The sequence below is a fragment of the Giraffa tippelskirchi genome, chromosome 6 (genome assembly GCF_054371585.1).
Source record: "Giraffa tippelskirchi isolate mGirTip1 chromosome 6, T2T-mGirTip1v1.2.pri, whole genome shotgun sequence".
Taxonomy (NCBI): Eukaryota; Metazoa; Chordata; class Mammalia; order Artiodactyla; family Giraffidae; genus Giraffa; species Giraffa tippelskirchi.
The window spans coordinates 100,565,920-100,579,065 of NC_137280.1; the positions used below are offsets into that span (position 1 = coordinate 100,565,920).

General features: G+C 33.1%; 1 protein-coding gene across 1 annotated transcript in view; it reads right to left on the minus strand.

The window, feature by feature from the left end:
- ADAMTS19 (ADAM metallopeptidase with thrombospondin type 1 motif 19) overlaps positions 1–13,146 on the minus strand; it is a 256,274-nt gene that overhangs the window by 96,925 nt on the left and 146,203 nt on the right. The window contains exon 11 of the mRNA XM_081501839.1: positions 1,676–1,777. Coding sequence (XP_081357965.1) covers positions 1,676–1,777 — 102 coding nt within the window. The remainder of the gene's footprint in view (positions 1–1,675; positions 1,778–13,146) is intronic.

Below are 13,146 nucleotides of genomic sequence, written 5' to 3' on the forward strand. Positions count from 1 at the left end.
GCAATAAATTACTCAGCATAATACCATGAGGCTTGCCCAATATACACACATTATTGTACTTTTGTGTATAATTTAAAACAAATCCAAATTCTGACTCTCTGCATAAGCTTACAGAAAACACATTTGGCAGTATGTAAACAACTGACTGATATTTCACAGAAGTTCTCTATCAAGGAACCATTTTCTTGCTGATTGCATTGGGTGATAAAATACTTCTAGTCTTTTTTTATTATTTGGGACTTAATTTGTACATTTTTCTTTTCTCATTAAAGAAATCATAGAAATAATAAATGACTATAGGTTTATGTCAAACAATCCAGAAATGTCAGGAGAAAAGTTGTATTCTCCCTTATTGTCAATTGTTTTATTCCATCCATCAATTCCAACTCTGTCCCAAGAGTTAACTACTAATTATAATTTGGAGTTTAAGTTTTCAAACCACCTCCTATGAGCTTAAAAATATATAAACTCTGTGTGTATACTCACATTTGTACACAAATTGTTTTTTTCCTAAATCTCAAACGGTACCATATAAAGTATGAATTTTTCAGACATGTCTCTATACTAACCACCATGTCTAGTAGATGTTTTCATGTTAATACAGATATATCTACTTCATTCTGTGAACAGCTACACTGGAACCATTCCTCTTCCAATGAATATTTTGTTTTTTCTTATTTCTCACCACAGCAAGTGATATCCTCACGTAAGTATATGTATGTGTACATGCAAACATGCCTGTATTTGTGCACATGTGTTAAGAATTTATTTAGGACAAAACTCTAGAAGTGGAATTGCTAGATTTCCATTTCTGTCCATTTTTCAAGTGGATGTGTTTTTAAACTAGCTATATAACTTTTTTCACTAAGTAATTCACCCCAAGTAATCGTTATGTTGCTGATTTGTTTCAAATGTAATGAAAATTCATGGTCTTCAGAGGCAAGTTTTCTGATCTTACATCTAATGAGCAAAGTAATAACTGTTCTACTTTCCCTTCATAAAATAAAAAATGGAAAATTATGCAAACTAGTGTACTATATTTTGATTATATTAGCTATAATTAAAGTTTATATGGGATCTAATTCCTTCATATGTATAAAAGAAAATTAATTTTTACAGCAATTAAAATGATCTGGAAATATATACTAATAAATTTCTACAGCCCTATGAAACACATTTAACAACTTAAGACAGTCAAATGTTTACTAATCTCCCGAATGTTAATTAGAATATTTTATTCATGATGCTTGAAATGACAAGGAAAAATTACACTCAGTGGCTCTTCTAAGACAATACTTTATACTTTAAACGATTAACTAGCTCTGAGAAATTTTACTATTTTTATTAATTTGTGAATACTTATATTTAAGTTTAATAGTAAAAATATTTAATTTTTGTTAAAGTAATACAGATATATCCAATTCTCCACACCGTTATAATCAACAATAAAAAAAATACAGCTGATATTTAAAAAACAGCCATGTGTTAAAATTGAAAACAGACGAAATGCTGAAATTTTTATATGTACTAAAAGTACTCCACTAGTGTTAAGATAGATACGTTTGTAACTGGCAGAAGAAATGTCTCACTGGTTATACTTATAGGAGAAACGGAAGTTTCTTCTTAAGTTTCACTTAATAGTCTTATATTTCAGATAGCACCACCAATAACTTACCTTACCAACGTCACAATCAGTTCCATCCATTGGTGGATCTAGTTTGGTTTTGCATTCTTTCTCCCCTTCCACCTTGCACCACAACCCTGTGCAAATAACATGCTGAAAACAAGGGTATAATAACTAATAAGGGGAAGGCATCACATTTTTGAGGTTAAGTCTATAAGGTTTGAGAGAGCAATTTTAATAGAACATCAGAAATGACTTGAAGAAAATATCCTTTGAGTACCTTTAATATTAAACTTACAGTTGAAATAGTCTATGGCTTATTTATAGTGCTGAGAAAACTGATATAAAGGTAAAATGTTTCATAAATTTAACTATTTTAAAATTTCTTTAAATAAAAACATGTATGATTATGCAAGATTAAGTGTAGCTTCAACAGAAAACGGTAAGCTAAAAGCATTATTTATACCACATTATATGAACCAAACTGGAAGAATCAAAGAAATGTGCCTATGGTATGAATTTAATGCCTCCTATCTTAAAGTCTGTCCTCACTTATGCTTTGCTGTATGCCACATGCCATGTTAGTACTTCACTATTTCATTACATTGCCTTGGCCCCTGATGTGATACAGGGATTCTTGGTGGGCACATTTCCCATAACTGTTGTCAGTCAATTTGCCACAGTACGAATGCATCATAGATACCCAGAATACATTTAACTTTTTCTAGGGAAAAGTTGAAGGAACAAACAAAAATACTGGGATAAAATAGCATAAACACAGCAACACTGAAAGAAGAGAATTCTATAGTTATGGCAGCCCAGAGAGACAGAAAAAAAGGCACAACTACCACATTCTTAAGGACTTTCTATGTCTATAGGATGGATGACGTTTCTGAGATACAAACATGTTATTAACAAATTACACAGAAATATGAAATCCATGTGGCATACTTAAAGCAACTAGGGTGATCTATCTTGAAGATGATTGTGTGACTACCTATCCAGATATTTGGAGAAAAGGGCAGAAGCAAGCAGGTTGATAAGGACAGAACAAGTGTTGATGTGAAAGACAGTCTTTGAAAGGGTGAGAAGATCAGTCAGATGGGAGGATGTATATAAGGGAAGGGAGTAGTGAACAAGATTTTAAAGATAGGAAAACCAGATCCTGAGTGCCAGGATGGACTAGGGACTCCATATTTGGAGGGAAAAAGAAGCCACTCAGCAGTTGACGAGCAGGTTGATAAGATAAAAAGGCTATTTTAGGAGGTTTACCCTGGCAGTGGTATTCAAAACAGATTGAAAATCACTGCAAAGTTAAAATTAACTTATGACCCAAATCTACTAAATACTTTGGGGATGATATATTCAAACTAAGTTTTCAAGCAGGTCTGTTACATCTCCAATTCCGAATTTCTTACAACTCTCCAAATATTATTTTCCTATTCTTTATTTAAAAATTTAGATTTCAGAACGTAAAAGCTCTTAAAAATTCAATACTCTATGGCAGGAGTGTGATATATTTTATTCACACACTTTTATCTGCTGTGACAGTTTTTCTGCCTAAAAATATTTCATACAAATACTTATTATATTTAGAATATGATTTAGTTTAATATATGAGCTATTGTTTGCATATACCATTCATCAAAAATTTATCCAGGAACTAATTTTAAAGAATGCCTAAATCAAATAGCTTCTCTGTAATATTTTTGACTCTTGAAAATAAGCAGAGAGATTAACTGTTTATCATGTACTTTTGCGGACACATTTATATTTGAATTAGTGGATATCTAACCTGAGAATTTTAGTTCCTAAAAGTTTTCTTTTTCCTCCAAGACAATCTTGTTAATAAAATTTTATAATTATGGGGTCAAATGCTGAATTTTCCACCAAAGAAGAATTTTGCTTTATTTATTTTCAGTAAAGCTTAGTTGTATTGTAACATGAATTATTTTAATCAAGTTCATTAGTCAAGCAATGTATATTGAACTAAAAAACAAATCTTATTTATGTTGTAGTTTTAAAATCATGCTTGCTTGTTGAACACTGTTGGTGGTCTAAATTCTGACCTTCAGCCATTATCTGCTATTCAAAACAGCAGGTACTCTAATTGATTCCCACTTGAGGCACTGAGAGCATAAAAGCAAACTTGGCAGCTTTTCAAGATAAGCACAGTCATGTAGAATAAATCTCTCATAGAGGAGATCTCTTTACTCATTATGTTCTATAGTTCTGGGATCTTACTGTAAGTAAATTATAACCTCATTGTGAAAGGTAACTCAGATTCAGGATTTCAAACCAAACTGTCAAAAGTAAAGAAATAAAATATGGAAGAAATGGGATGGACTGTTTTCACCTTGAGAAGCGCAAAATCTCAGATATGTGATACTAGAGCTATGTAACACCAAACTCTTTCTTAAGAGGGGCAGGGTTATGTATTTTGTTAGAACCAAATGGTCTCTGTGTGTTTCACAGGCCAGAGTCAAATATTCGTTTCAACTTAATTAGTGAAATCTCTTAATATGTCAATTAAGAACTTTAATGCTTAAAATGCTGTGCAAAGGAATCCAGGACAGAAATGTGTAACCCAGCATCTCCTAGCAAACTAACAAAAATAATATAACATTCTTTTTTTATTCCTCTATAATAAGAAATGACCAATAAAAACATAAATGAAGTTGGATGTTTATCTCAAGAAGGCTTTTAAAAAGTTTACATGAAAAACTATATCTTTTCAATGGAATAATTTAAATGGAAGATTAACTGTCCATGTATAGATATCATAATTTATCTTCAAAGACAACGTGTACCCATTTTTTTTTATAGCAAACAGATCCATTAACATGTTCTAAATTTTATGTTAAAATAAAAAATATTAAGTGCATATGCAGGGAAGCAGCAATTAAATCTTGAACATGTAACTCCTTGTTTGTCCATAAACTATCTTCCAAACTACAATTTCAATAATGTAATGTCTGACTGTAAGTGTAATTCAGTATGGGATAATATTTTCAAAAATAATTTTTCTATCAGAGGGTACCTTGGTATTATTAAAGATGAAAAAGAGGAACAAAGTAAGGGAAAGAGAAAGAGAGGTATTCAAAAAATAGAACACAAAGATTCAGAAGAAATAAGAAAAAGCTGAAATGTAGTTCTTTGAGGAAAATAATAATATTAATACTAATCAACAAAAAAGAGAAGGCAAAAATAAATACTCAGTTCAGTCGCTCAGTCGTGTCTGACTCTTTGCAACCCCATGAAATGCAGCACTCCAGGCCTCCCTGTCCATCACCAACTCCCCACAGAATAATCAAAAGTGATTATTAAAAATCTTCCCACAAAGAATACAACTGATCTAAACACTTAAATTCTCAATTTACATAAACTATCTAGAGAACAGAAAAAGAGGAAATATTTCTAAACACACATCATGATGCCCAAACCAGACAGTAGTTTGAAAAGAAAATGAAAATAGTGATCTACTTCATTTATGAACTTAGATTGAAATATGCTACACATTTTTTTAACAAACTGAATCCAGCAATCCATGAAAAAAATGTAATGAACCATCACAATCATGTTGGGTTTTTCTTGGAATACAAGGCTACTATAATATTAGAGATTTGATTAATACAATCAAGTACATAAAAACTTCAAAATCTATGATTTTTGTATCTCTTGATATGCAGCTTGTGACACAATTCAACATCCGTTCGTTAAAAAAAGTTAGCAATCTAGCCACTGACGGAAACATCTTCAAAGTTAACAGACATCTGGACATCTATAAAAATCTCCAACAAACATCACAAAAAAAACATAAAATGTTGAAAGTTTCCTTTTAAGATTAGGAAAATAGCGAAGATGGTCTCTTGGCACAAACATAAAAAAAAGTGAATTTGTGATGTATTCAAAGTAGAGAGAGGAAGAACATAACTGTCAATCTAGACTTCCGAACTCAGCTAAAATTTTATTCAAGACTGAAGGTTACACAAAGACTCTTCAAGGAAACAAAAACCGAATGTTTACTACCAACAGATTTTCCCCAAAGGAACTTCTAAATGTTATACTTCAAGAGGAATATGATCTCACAGGGAAGGGCTGAAAAGCACTTGTGATCAAAGAACCTGACAAAAATGATGATAAATCTAAATAAATATTTACTACATAAAACAGTAATAATTGGACTTCAGTCATTATTATAAACCTTTTTAATGAGAAGAAATACTAGAAATCACATTTACATCTCAAAAACTTTATCCCTTAGCAGATATAATTTGATCACTGACAGCTAAGTAAATGTGATCTCTTCTATTTCACTTCCTTCACTCCATATGCTTCATGACTGCTAGTGGTAGAAGTACAGTAACAGATGTCAAGAAAAATATAGTCTATGGATAGCCAACAAACGTAGCAGCAAGCTTCAAAGGACCCCTCATTAGAACACATCTTGGTGTGTTAAAGAAAATCAAGGAGTGAGAAGAAATTTAGAGAATGAAGAACTGTCAATACGTACTTAATGAATCCCAGGTGGTGGTGAAGGCAAAAGAAGGGGGAAGCAGATGATGAGACAGTTAGATAGCATCACCAACTCAATGGACATGAATTTGAGCAAACTCTGGGAAATAGTGAAGGACAGAGGAGCCTGGCATGCTGCAGTTCATGGAGTTGCAAAGAGTCAGTCCATGGAGACGCAAAGAGTTGGACACGACTGAGCATGCATGCAAAGAAAAGAATAAAAAGTGAGAGGGAATTGTTTGAAATATTTGAAAGAAAAATGATCCAGACTTTCCTTGTAAGAATGAGAAATATAAGATAAAAATATTCCCCTTCTGGAATGGTGGAATAAGTTCCCAGAAGACCAATTCTCCTGTAGCTAACAAACATAAACTGTGGAATGAAAGCAAAAAACAATTTTCTGGTAGTTTCAGAATGTAGAACAAAGGCAGATCAACTGTTTAGGGGAGCTTAAATAATCGGCACAAGTTGAGTTCATCGTCCTTGTGGCTTTGATCTGACAGTGGATTGTGGTCATGGCATGACACAATGGTTAAAGTAACATATGCCATTCTTTTTAGATTCATGAAGACAGAAATGGATGCAGTCAAAGCTGTCAAAACTTGAAGTGTTAGTTGCTCAGTCATGTCCGAGTCTGTGTGACCCCAATGGACTATAGCCCACTAGGCTTCTCTGCCCATGGTGGGTTGCCATTCCCTTCTCCAGGAGATCTTCCTGACCCAGGGATCAAACCTGGGTCTCCTACATTGCAGGCAGATTCTTTACTGTCTTTACCGTCTTCTTTAGCCACCAGGGGAGCCCCAAAAAGAAGAGAATCAGAGAAGCTTAGGTCTTTATGTGGCACCTGTACCATGCATGCAAAGGACATACTCAAAATAAGGAAAAAGTGAACTGATGTAACATATGAAGTGCTATCCACAGCAGATAAGATAGTTTCTAGTTTGATTCTAACAAACTTAATTGTTTGTGAAAACAAAACTCAAAACACTCTTCGGAGGAATATAACTGAATGCAGAGTATGTGCTGTGACAGGGGTCAGTAAACTCTTTCTGTAAAGTGCCATACAGCATGTACTTTAGGCTTGTGGGCCACAGGATCTCAGTTGCAACTATTTATCACTCACTGTAGTTTGAAGGCAGCCAAAGAAAATGTGTGAACAAAGAAGGTGACTGTATTCCAGTAAAACTTTATTTATAAAAACAGGCCACCAGTCCCTACCCCAGAGTTTGCAAAAAACTAATGCATTGATATATAACATGTTAATGCATTAGTAATGTAGAATGAAACCATGTGTATACAAATAAACATTCATAAATCTTCTGAATAGCTTGATTCATAATAGCTAACATACTGATGTCTACTAAGAGGCAAACTGATAAACAAAACAGTTTATGTTCCAGTGGAATACTATTCATCAAGAAAAAAGAACTGAGTAGTCATACTCAAAAACAGATATAAAGAATGTCTGACTTTTGAATGTATAGGAAAATTTTGTTGTAAATGTAAAGCAGGAGAGGAGACAATAACAAAAAATAGAGTATAAGTATAAAACACAAACACAAAGTATTTGACAAAAATTTTTATAAAACTAATTTAAATCAACATAAAAAGTGTTAAACTAGCTGATGCAAATGCCAAAAAATTATTACATTGGTTTAAATAGAAAAATACAAAATCTAGCAATTGCTTTTCTCTAGTAAACATATCCATCTAGCCATACTCATATCTGTGATTCTATTTTATCTGGAAAAGTTGAAGATAAAAATGTGATAAATATTAACTAGGATAATGGTTTTAATGACATACAAAATAGATTTCAAGGCACAAGCCATAAAACATGCAAAAGAGAAAAACAGATCAACAGATAAAAGTCATAAATATGTATGTACCTGTAATATAATTAAATCATATATAAGGAAATAATTGACAGAAACACAGAGAAAAATAAACAAACAGTTGTTAGAGTTGGGTATTTGAACACATCTGTTAAACTGTTCAACACTAATAGATCAATCAAATCAAAATAAACAGATATTTTGAATCATAATATTAATATGCTTCATCTAAGATTTAGTGACAGATAATGAACTTTTTTTTAGCAGAAGACCTAACTAGATATTTCTCCAAAGTAGACATACAGGTAGTTAACAGGCACATGAAACAATACTTTAATATTGCTAATTACTAGGGAAATGCAAATCAAAATTACAATGAGATATCACCTCAGGCTGGTCAGAATGGGCATCATCAAAAGAGTCTACAAATAAAAAATGGTGGCAACAGTGTGGAGAAAAAGGAACCTTCTTACAGTGCTGCTGGGAATGTAAAGTGGTACTGCCACTATGGAACACAGTTTGGAGGTTCCTTAAAAATTAAAAATAGTTACTATATGATCCAGCAATTCCACATATGGGCATATATCCAGAGAAAACTCCCAATTCAAAAAATACATGCACCTCAGTGTTCACTGCAGTGCTTTTTACAACAGTCAGGGCATAGAAGCAACCTAAAGTCCCTTGACAGATGAACTGATAAAGAAGATGTGGTATGTGTGTTTGTGTGTGTGTGTGTGTGTGTGTGTGTGTGTGTGTGTTTGTGTGTGTGTGTGTGTGTGTGTGTATGAATATTATTTAGCCATAAAAAGAATGAAACAATGCTATTTATAGCAACATAGATGGACCTACAGATTATGATATAAAGTGGAATAAGTCAGAGGAAGACAAATATCATATCACTTATATAGAGAATCTTAAAAAATGAGACAAATGAACTTATTTACAAAACAGGAAGAGACTCACAGATGTAGAAAACAAACTTATTGTTACCAAAGGGAAAAGAAAGGGAGAGATAAATTGGGAGTTCCAGTTTAATGGATATACATTACTGTATATGAAATAGAGAATCAATAAGGACATACTGTACAGCACAGTAGGAATTATATTCATTATCTTGTAATAACCTATAATGGAAAATAATCTGAAAAAGAATATACACACACAAGAAAACAAAAATAGCACAACCTAGTGGGAAAAGTTGATGGGTTCAGCCACTTCAAAATTGTAGAAGGACATTGTGTATAAATGTCTTTGACACACTTTGTGACATAATGACACACTTTATAAGTAATAAGAAAGTCTCATCTAGAATACAGAACGAACTCATGCAACTCAAGAAAAACAGAAAGCTTAAAAAATGGGTAAAATGTAAATAAGTAATTTACAGAGAGAGAGAGACCTAAAAGATAAAAGCCCATGTCAATAAGAAGTCATAAAAAATTAGTTCTAAGGGAAAAAATTAAAGAGCTAGATTATCCAGTCAAGTAATTTGCTATCAAACTCATATACTCACATACTGTATAGGACTAACACTCAAAGAATAGGATGAAGCTTTGATTAGATGGCAAAAGAGGCAGATTTAATTAACGGTAGTTTTAACCCACTTATAGGAAGAAAGAATAGTAAAAAAATCTTCAACTTTACCAATTTTAACAACAATTTATCAATGCTAAATTTATCAACAATACAGTATTCATTTACCAGCAATAAATTTATCAATAATACTGTATTCATTGCCCAAACAACTTCTTGCCATCAAGAGCTATTTCATGATAAGGTTTTTTGTCCAAATTCTTATTGCCTCTGGAATTTCACAATGCCAAATCACAGAGACTCAATCTTCTGGAATTCTTCATAAGGTACTTATTTCAATGCTAGGCTGTTCATTAGATCAAATGAGAGGTTTTAGAAGTCCTACATACTTTGATGTATCAAGTCAACATAAGAGAAATTTAAAACTGGTCTTTCTATGGTACTTTAAGTCACCATATGATTCAATTACACTGGAAAGTTTTTTATACAATATGTATGTAACTCACAGTGTGCCTAGTCCAAAACTCAAGGCTGAATCGTAAGTTTCCTGGAGGCCTTCATTTTTTCTTTCTTTTTTTTTTTTTTTAGCAAACTTTCTTCTTTCACAAATAACGTAACCCTCAAGCAGACACTTCTTATTGATTCTGAGGAAGCCAGACAAAGTAATTTTAGGTAGCCCTGAAGATAACTTATTGCAGTTGTAGCTGGCTCAGCCACAAGATGCCAGATGGCCTGGAGGCACCAATGCTCAGGACCCAGGAACGAGGCTATCTAGGAATTTAGTATATTCATGCAAAAGAGTGAGCAATTATTAATGAGAGTTGAGATGTTTCACAAGCATCTCTACAGCTATGCCTTTAAACATTTTGCAGATGTAAGCTGCTATTTCAAGGGTAAATTTATATCATTAATTAGATCAGCACATAAATAATGTTGGGAGTCCCTAGTGCTTGTATATAGCTGTCTGTTAGAAAGAATGGAAGAGCAGCATCCAATTCAAATACTATGGGCCAACTGCCATTGTCTCAGATTGTACCAGAAGCACACATGTTGAAAAGTTGCTATGAATTCTTACTCCATGCAACTCAACACATATTTATAACTTACTGGAAATAAGATGGTCATAAGGATGCCTGATAACTCATGTGTAAGCTGTGAAACATAAGCTATATACTCGTATAGGTTGTCTTTTTTGTAGTTATTGAATGAATATCTTAGAAGGTTACCTTCATATTCTCTGGACATATTATACAGCTAAGAATCAATGAGTAATTGATTATTATTTTTATGAGTAAAATTTCAAAGTTATTATTCCATCATTCAGTTGATTCATGTATTGCTTTAACAAATACTTATTGAACACTCTTTTAGGAGATAGAGGTGCAGTGATAAAAAGGACTGATGACTCTTGAAGTTATGGAGCTTGCCTTCTAGGAGATTTGTTTTGGATAAAGTCTAGATTATAGACTGGTAGATGTGGTGACTTCACATGTTTCCACCTGAATGTGTACGAGTGTGGCTTAACTCGCAGAACTCTTCTATCTTCTACACCTTATATTTTTAACTTCTACCTCCTGATACTCAGGTGCTCGTGGATGTCAAGATATCTTTAAGTAACACTGTCCCAAACTCAGTGGGAAAAACATAGCAATTGCATACTTTCAGACTTCATTTTACTCCCCTTGTCTTCAGCTTTTGGAACTTTTAAACATTTCCACTTTGGAAAATGTCTTCACTTAGCCTCCAAGATCTACTTTCTCTTGGTTCTATTCCTACCAATAGACTTCTTCAGAGTTTTAGTTATAGCTTTCTCTTTATTTTCTAACCTCCAAATAATGTAGTGATTAAGTTCTCAGACTTTCAGTTTTTCCTCTTCTCACTCATTTCAGAGTGTCATCATTTAGTATCATGAATTCAGTATCATCGCCTTGTTGAGGACTTCTAGATATATCTATTCTGTACCTACTAACATCTCTCCTTGGATGTCCAATGGACATCTTAAACTTAAAACATGAATCTAACTCCATTTTAGTGCATTTGCTGTCTGTTTCTTCTTGTTATAATCTTCCCAAGATAAATGTATGGCTTGCTATCTAACTTCCTTCAGATTTCTAAACAAATGTCACTTTCTTTAGGAAGCTTTCTCAGATTATCCTATATAAAATAGCACCATTCCCACTCTCCTATCGCTGGTTGTATTCCTTACCTTCCTCATCTGAATTTATGCTTCTCCAAAACATTATTACCAACTGGCATATTACATATGTATTTACATATTGTCTCTCTCCCCAGATAAACTTCAAGCTCCATGAAGGTGGAGGTTACTTCCTACTGTGTTATTAGTACATAGAACAGCGACTAAAAAGTAGTTGGAACTCAATGTATACTTTATACTCATCAAACCAATGATTGAATTTTTTTAAAAAAATTTCTTCTATGGCCCTATCTACCTACTCACCTACCTGTCTACCTACCTGCCTAATGTTTTCCAAGCTCCACCAGTTTGGGATGGAAATGGTGATTTTCAACTGCGGTATCAGAATGTTGTTTTGGATTTTGGAACTAACGTCCAGCCTCTTAGCCCTAAGAGACTTTAAGAGATAACACACATCCTCCTCTTGTTCTATAACACTTCCTCTTCTTGTTCAATAAATTGTGGCTTAGAAAGAAAAACAGGTTTGACTAATGTTACACAACTAATACACAGAACCACTGTCAGAGCCCAGGCTTCATGCCTTTGCAGTTAGTGCTCTCCAACCTAAACCCTGATTAGGAGACATTGCTTTTTCCTGGCTACCCACAGCAGCTCAATCCTTTCTGGCATTATTTTTAAATTGTCCTTAATGAAGATTATACACAGATTGAACTAGAGAAAAATCTGGCTTTAATTCCATGGACTGTATAGTCCATGGGGTTGCAAAGAGTCAGACATGAATGAACGACTTTCATGAATAAAAATGTCATATGTGTATATATATTTATATGTATACACACACAAACACACATATAATTTCAAGGGAAAAAAGGAGAAAGTTTCTGGATACTTAAAACCTAAAACTTAATTCTGTTGCAAAATGCCTAGTTTAAAACAAAGCAACATCCTAGGATATTGAGAAACAGATTTAAGATCTCCTAACAAACTGTTACACTTTCATCAGACGTAGAAAAAAAAAAAAAATACATGCAGGTAGGTTAGTGAGAAGCAACAATATGAATAGAGCAAATAGCCTAGAAAAAGTTTTTAAAAAATCAATTAAAATATTTCTTGACCCTGATGGTGTACTGCTCTAGGGAATAAAGAAAATTCAGTTTAAACACAGGATCTAATCTAAGGATTTTCCCATACAAAAGACAATGTTAAAAAGTGTGAATTCCATAAAAAGCAGTAGAACATAGTAGTTGCATATACCCTGTTCTTCGGATTTGCATCTAGCAAGCCCTCTTCATAAGCGTAATCACTTAATTGTGCTATTTTACCTTCTACAAGACTCAAAACTGTTTACCTATAATGTAGAACTGAATAATAACTACGGCATATAATTGTTGTAAGAATTAAAATAGATCATAAATATAAATGATTTACACACTGTGTCATCCATTTTAAAGTTCAAAATACTGTGGAATGATACTAGTAAAACT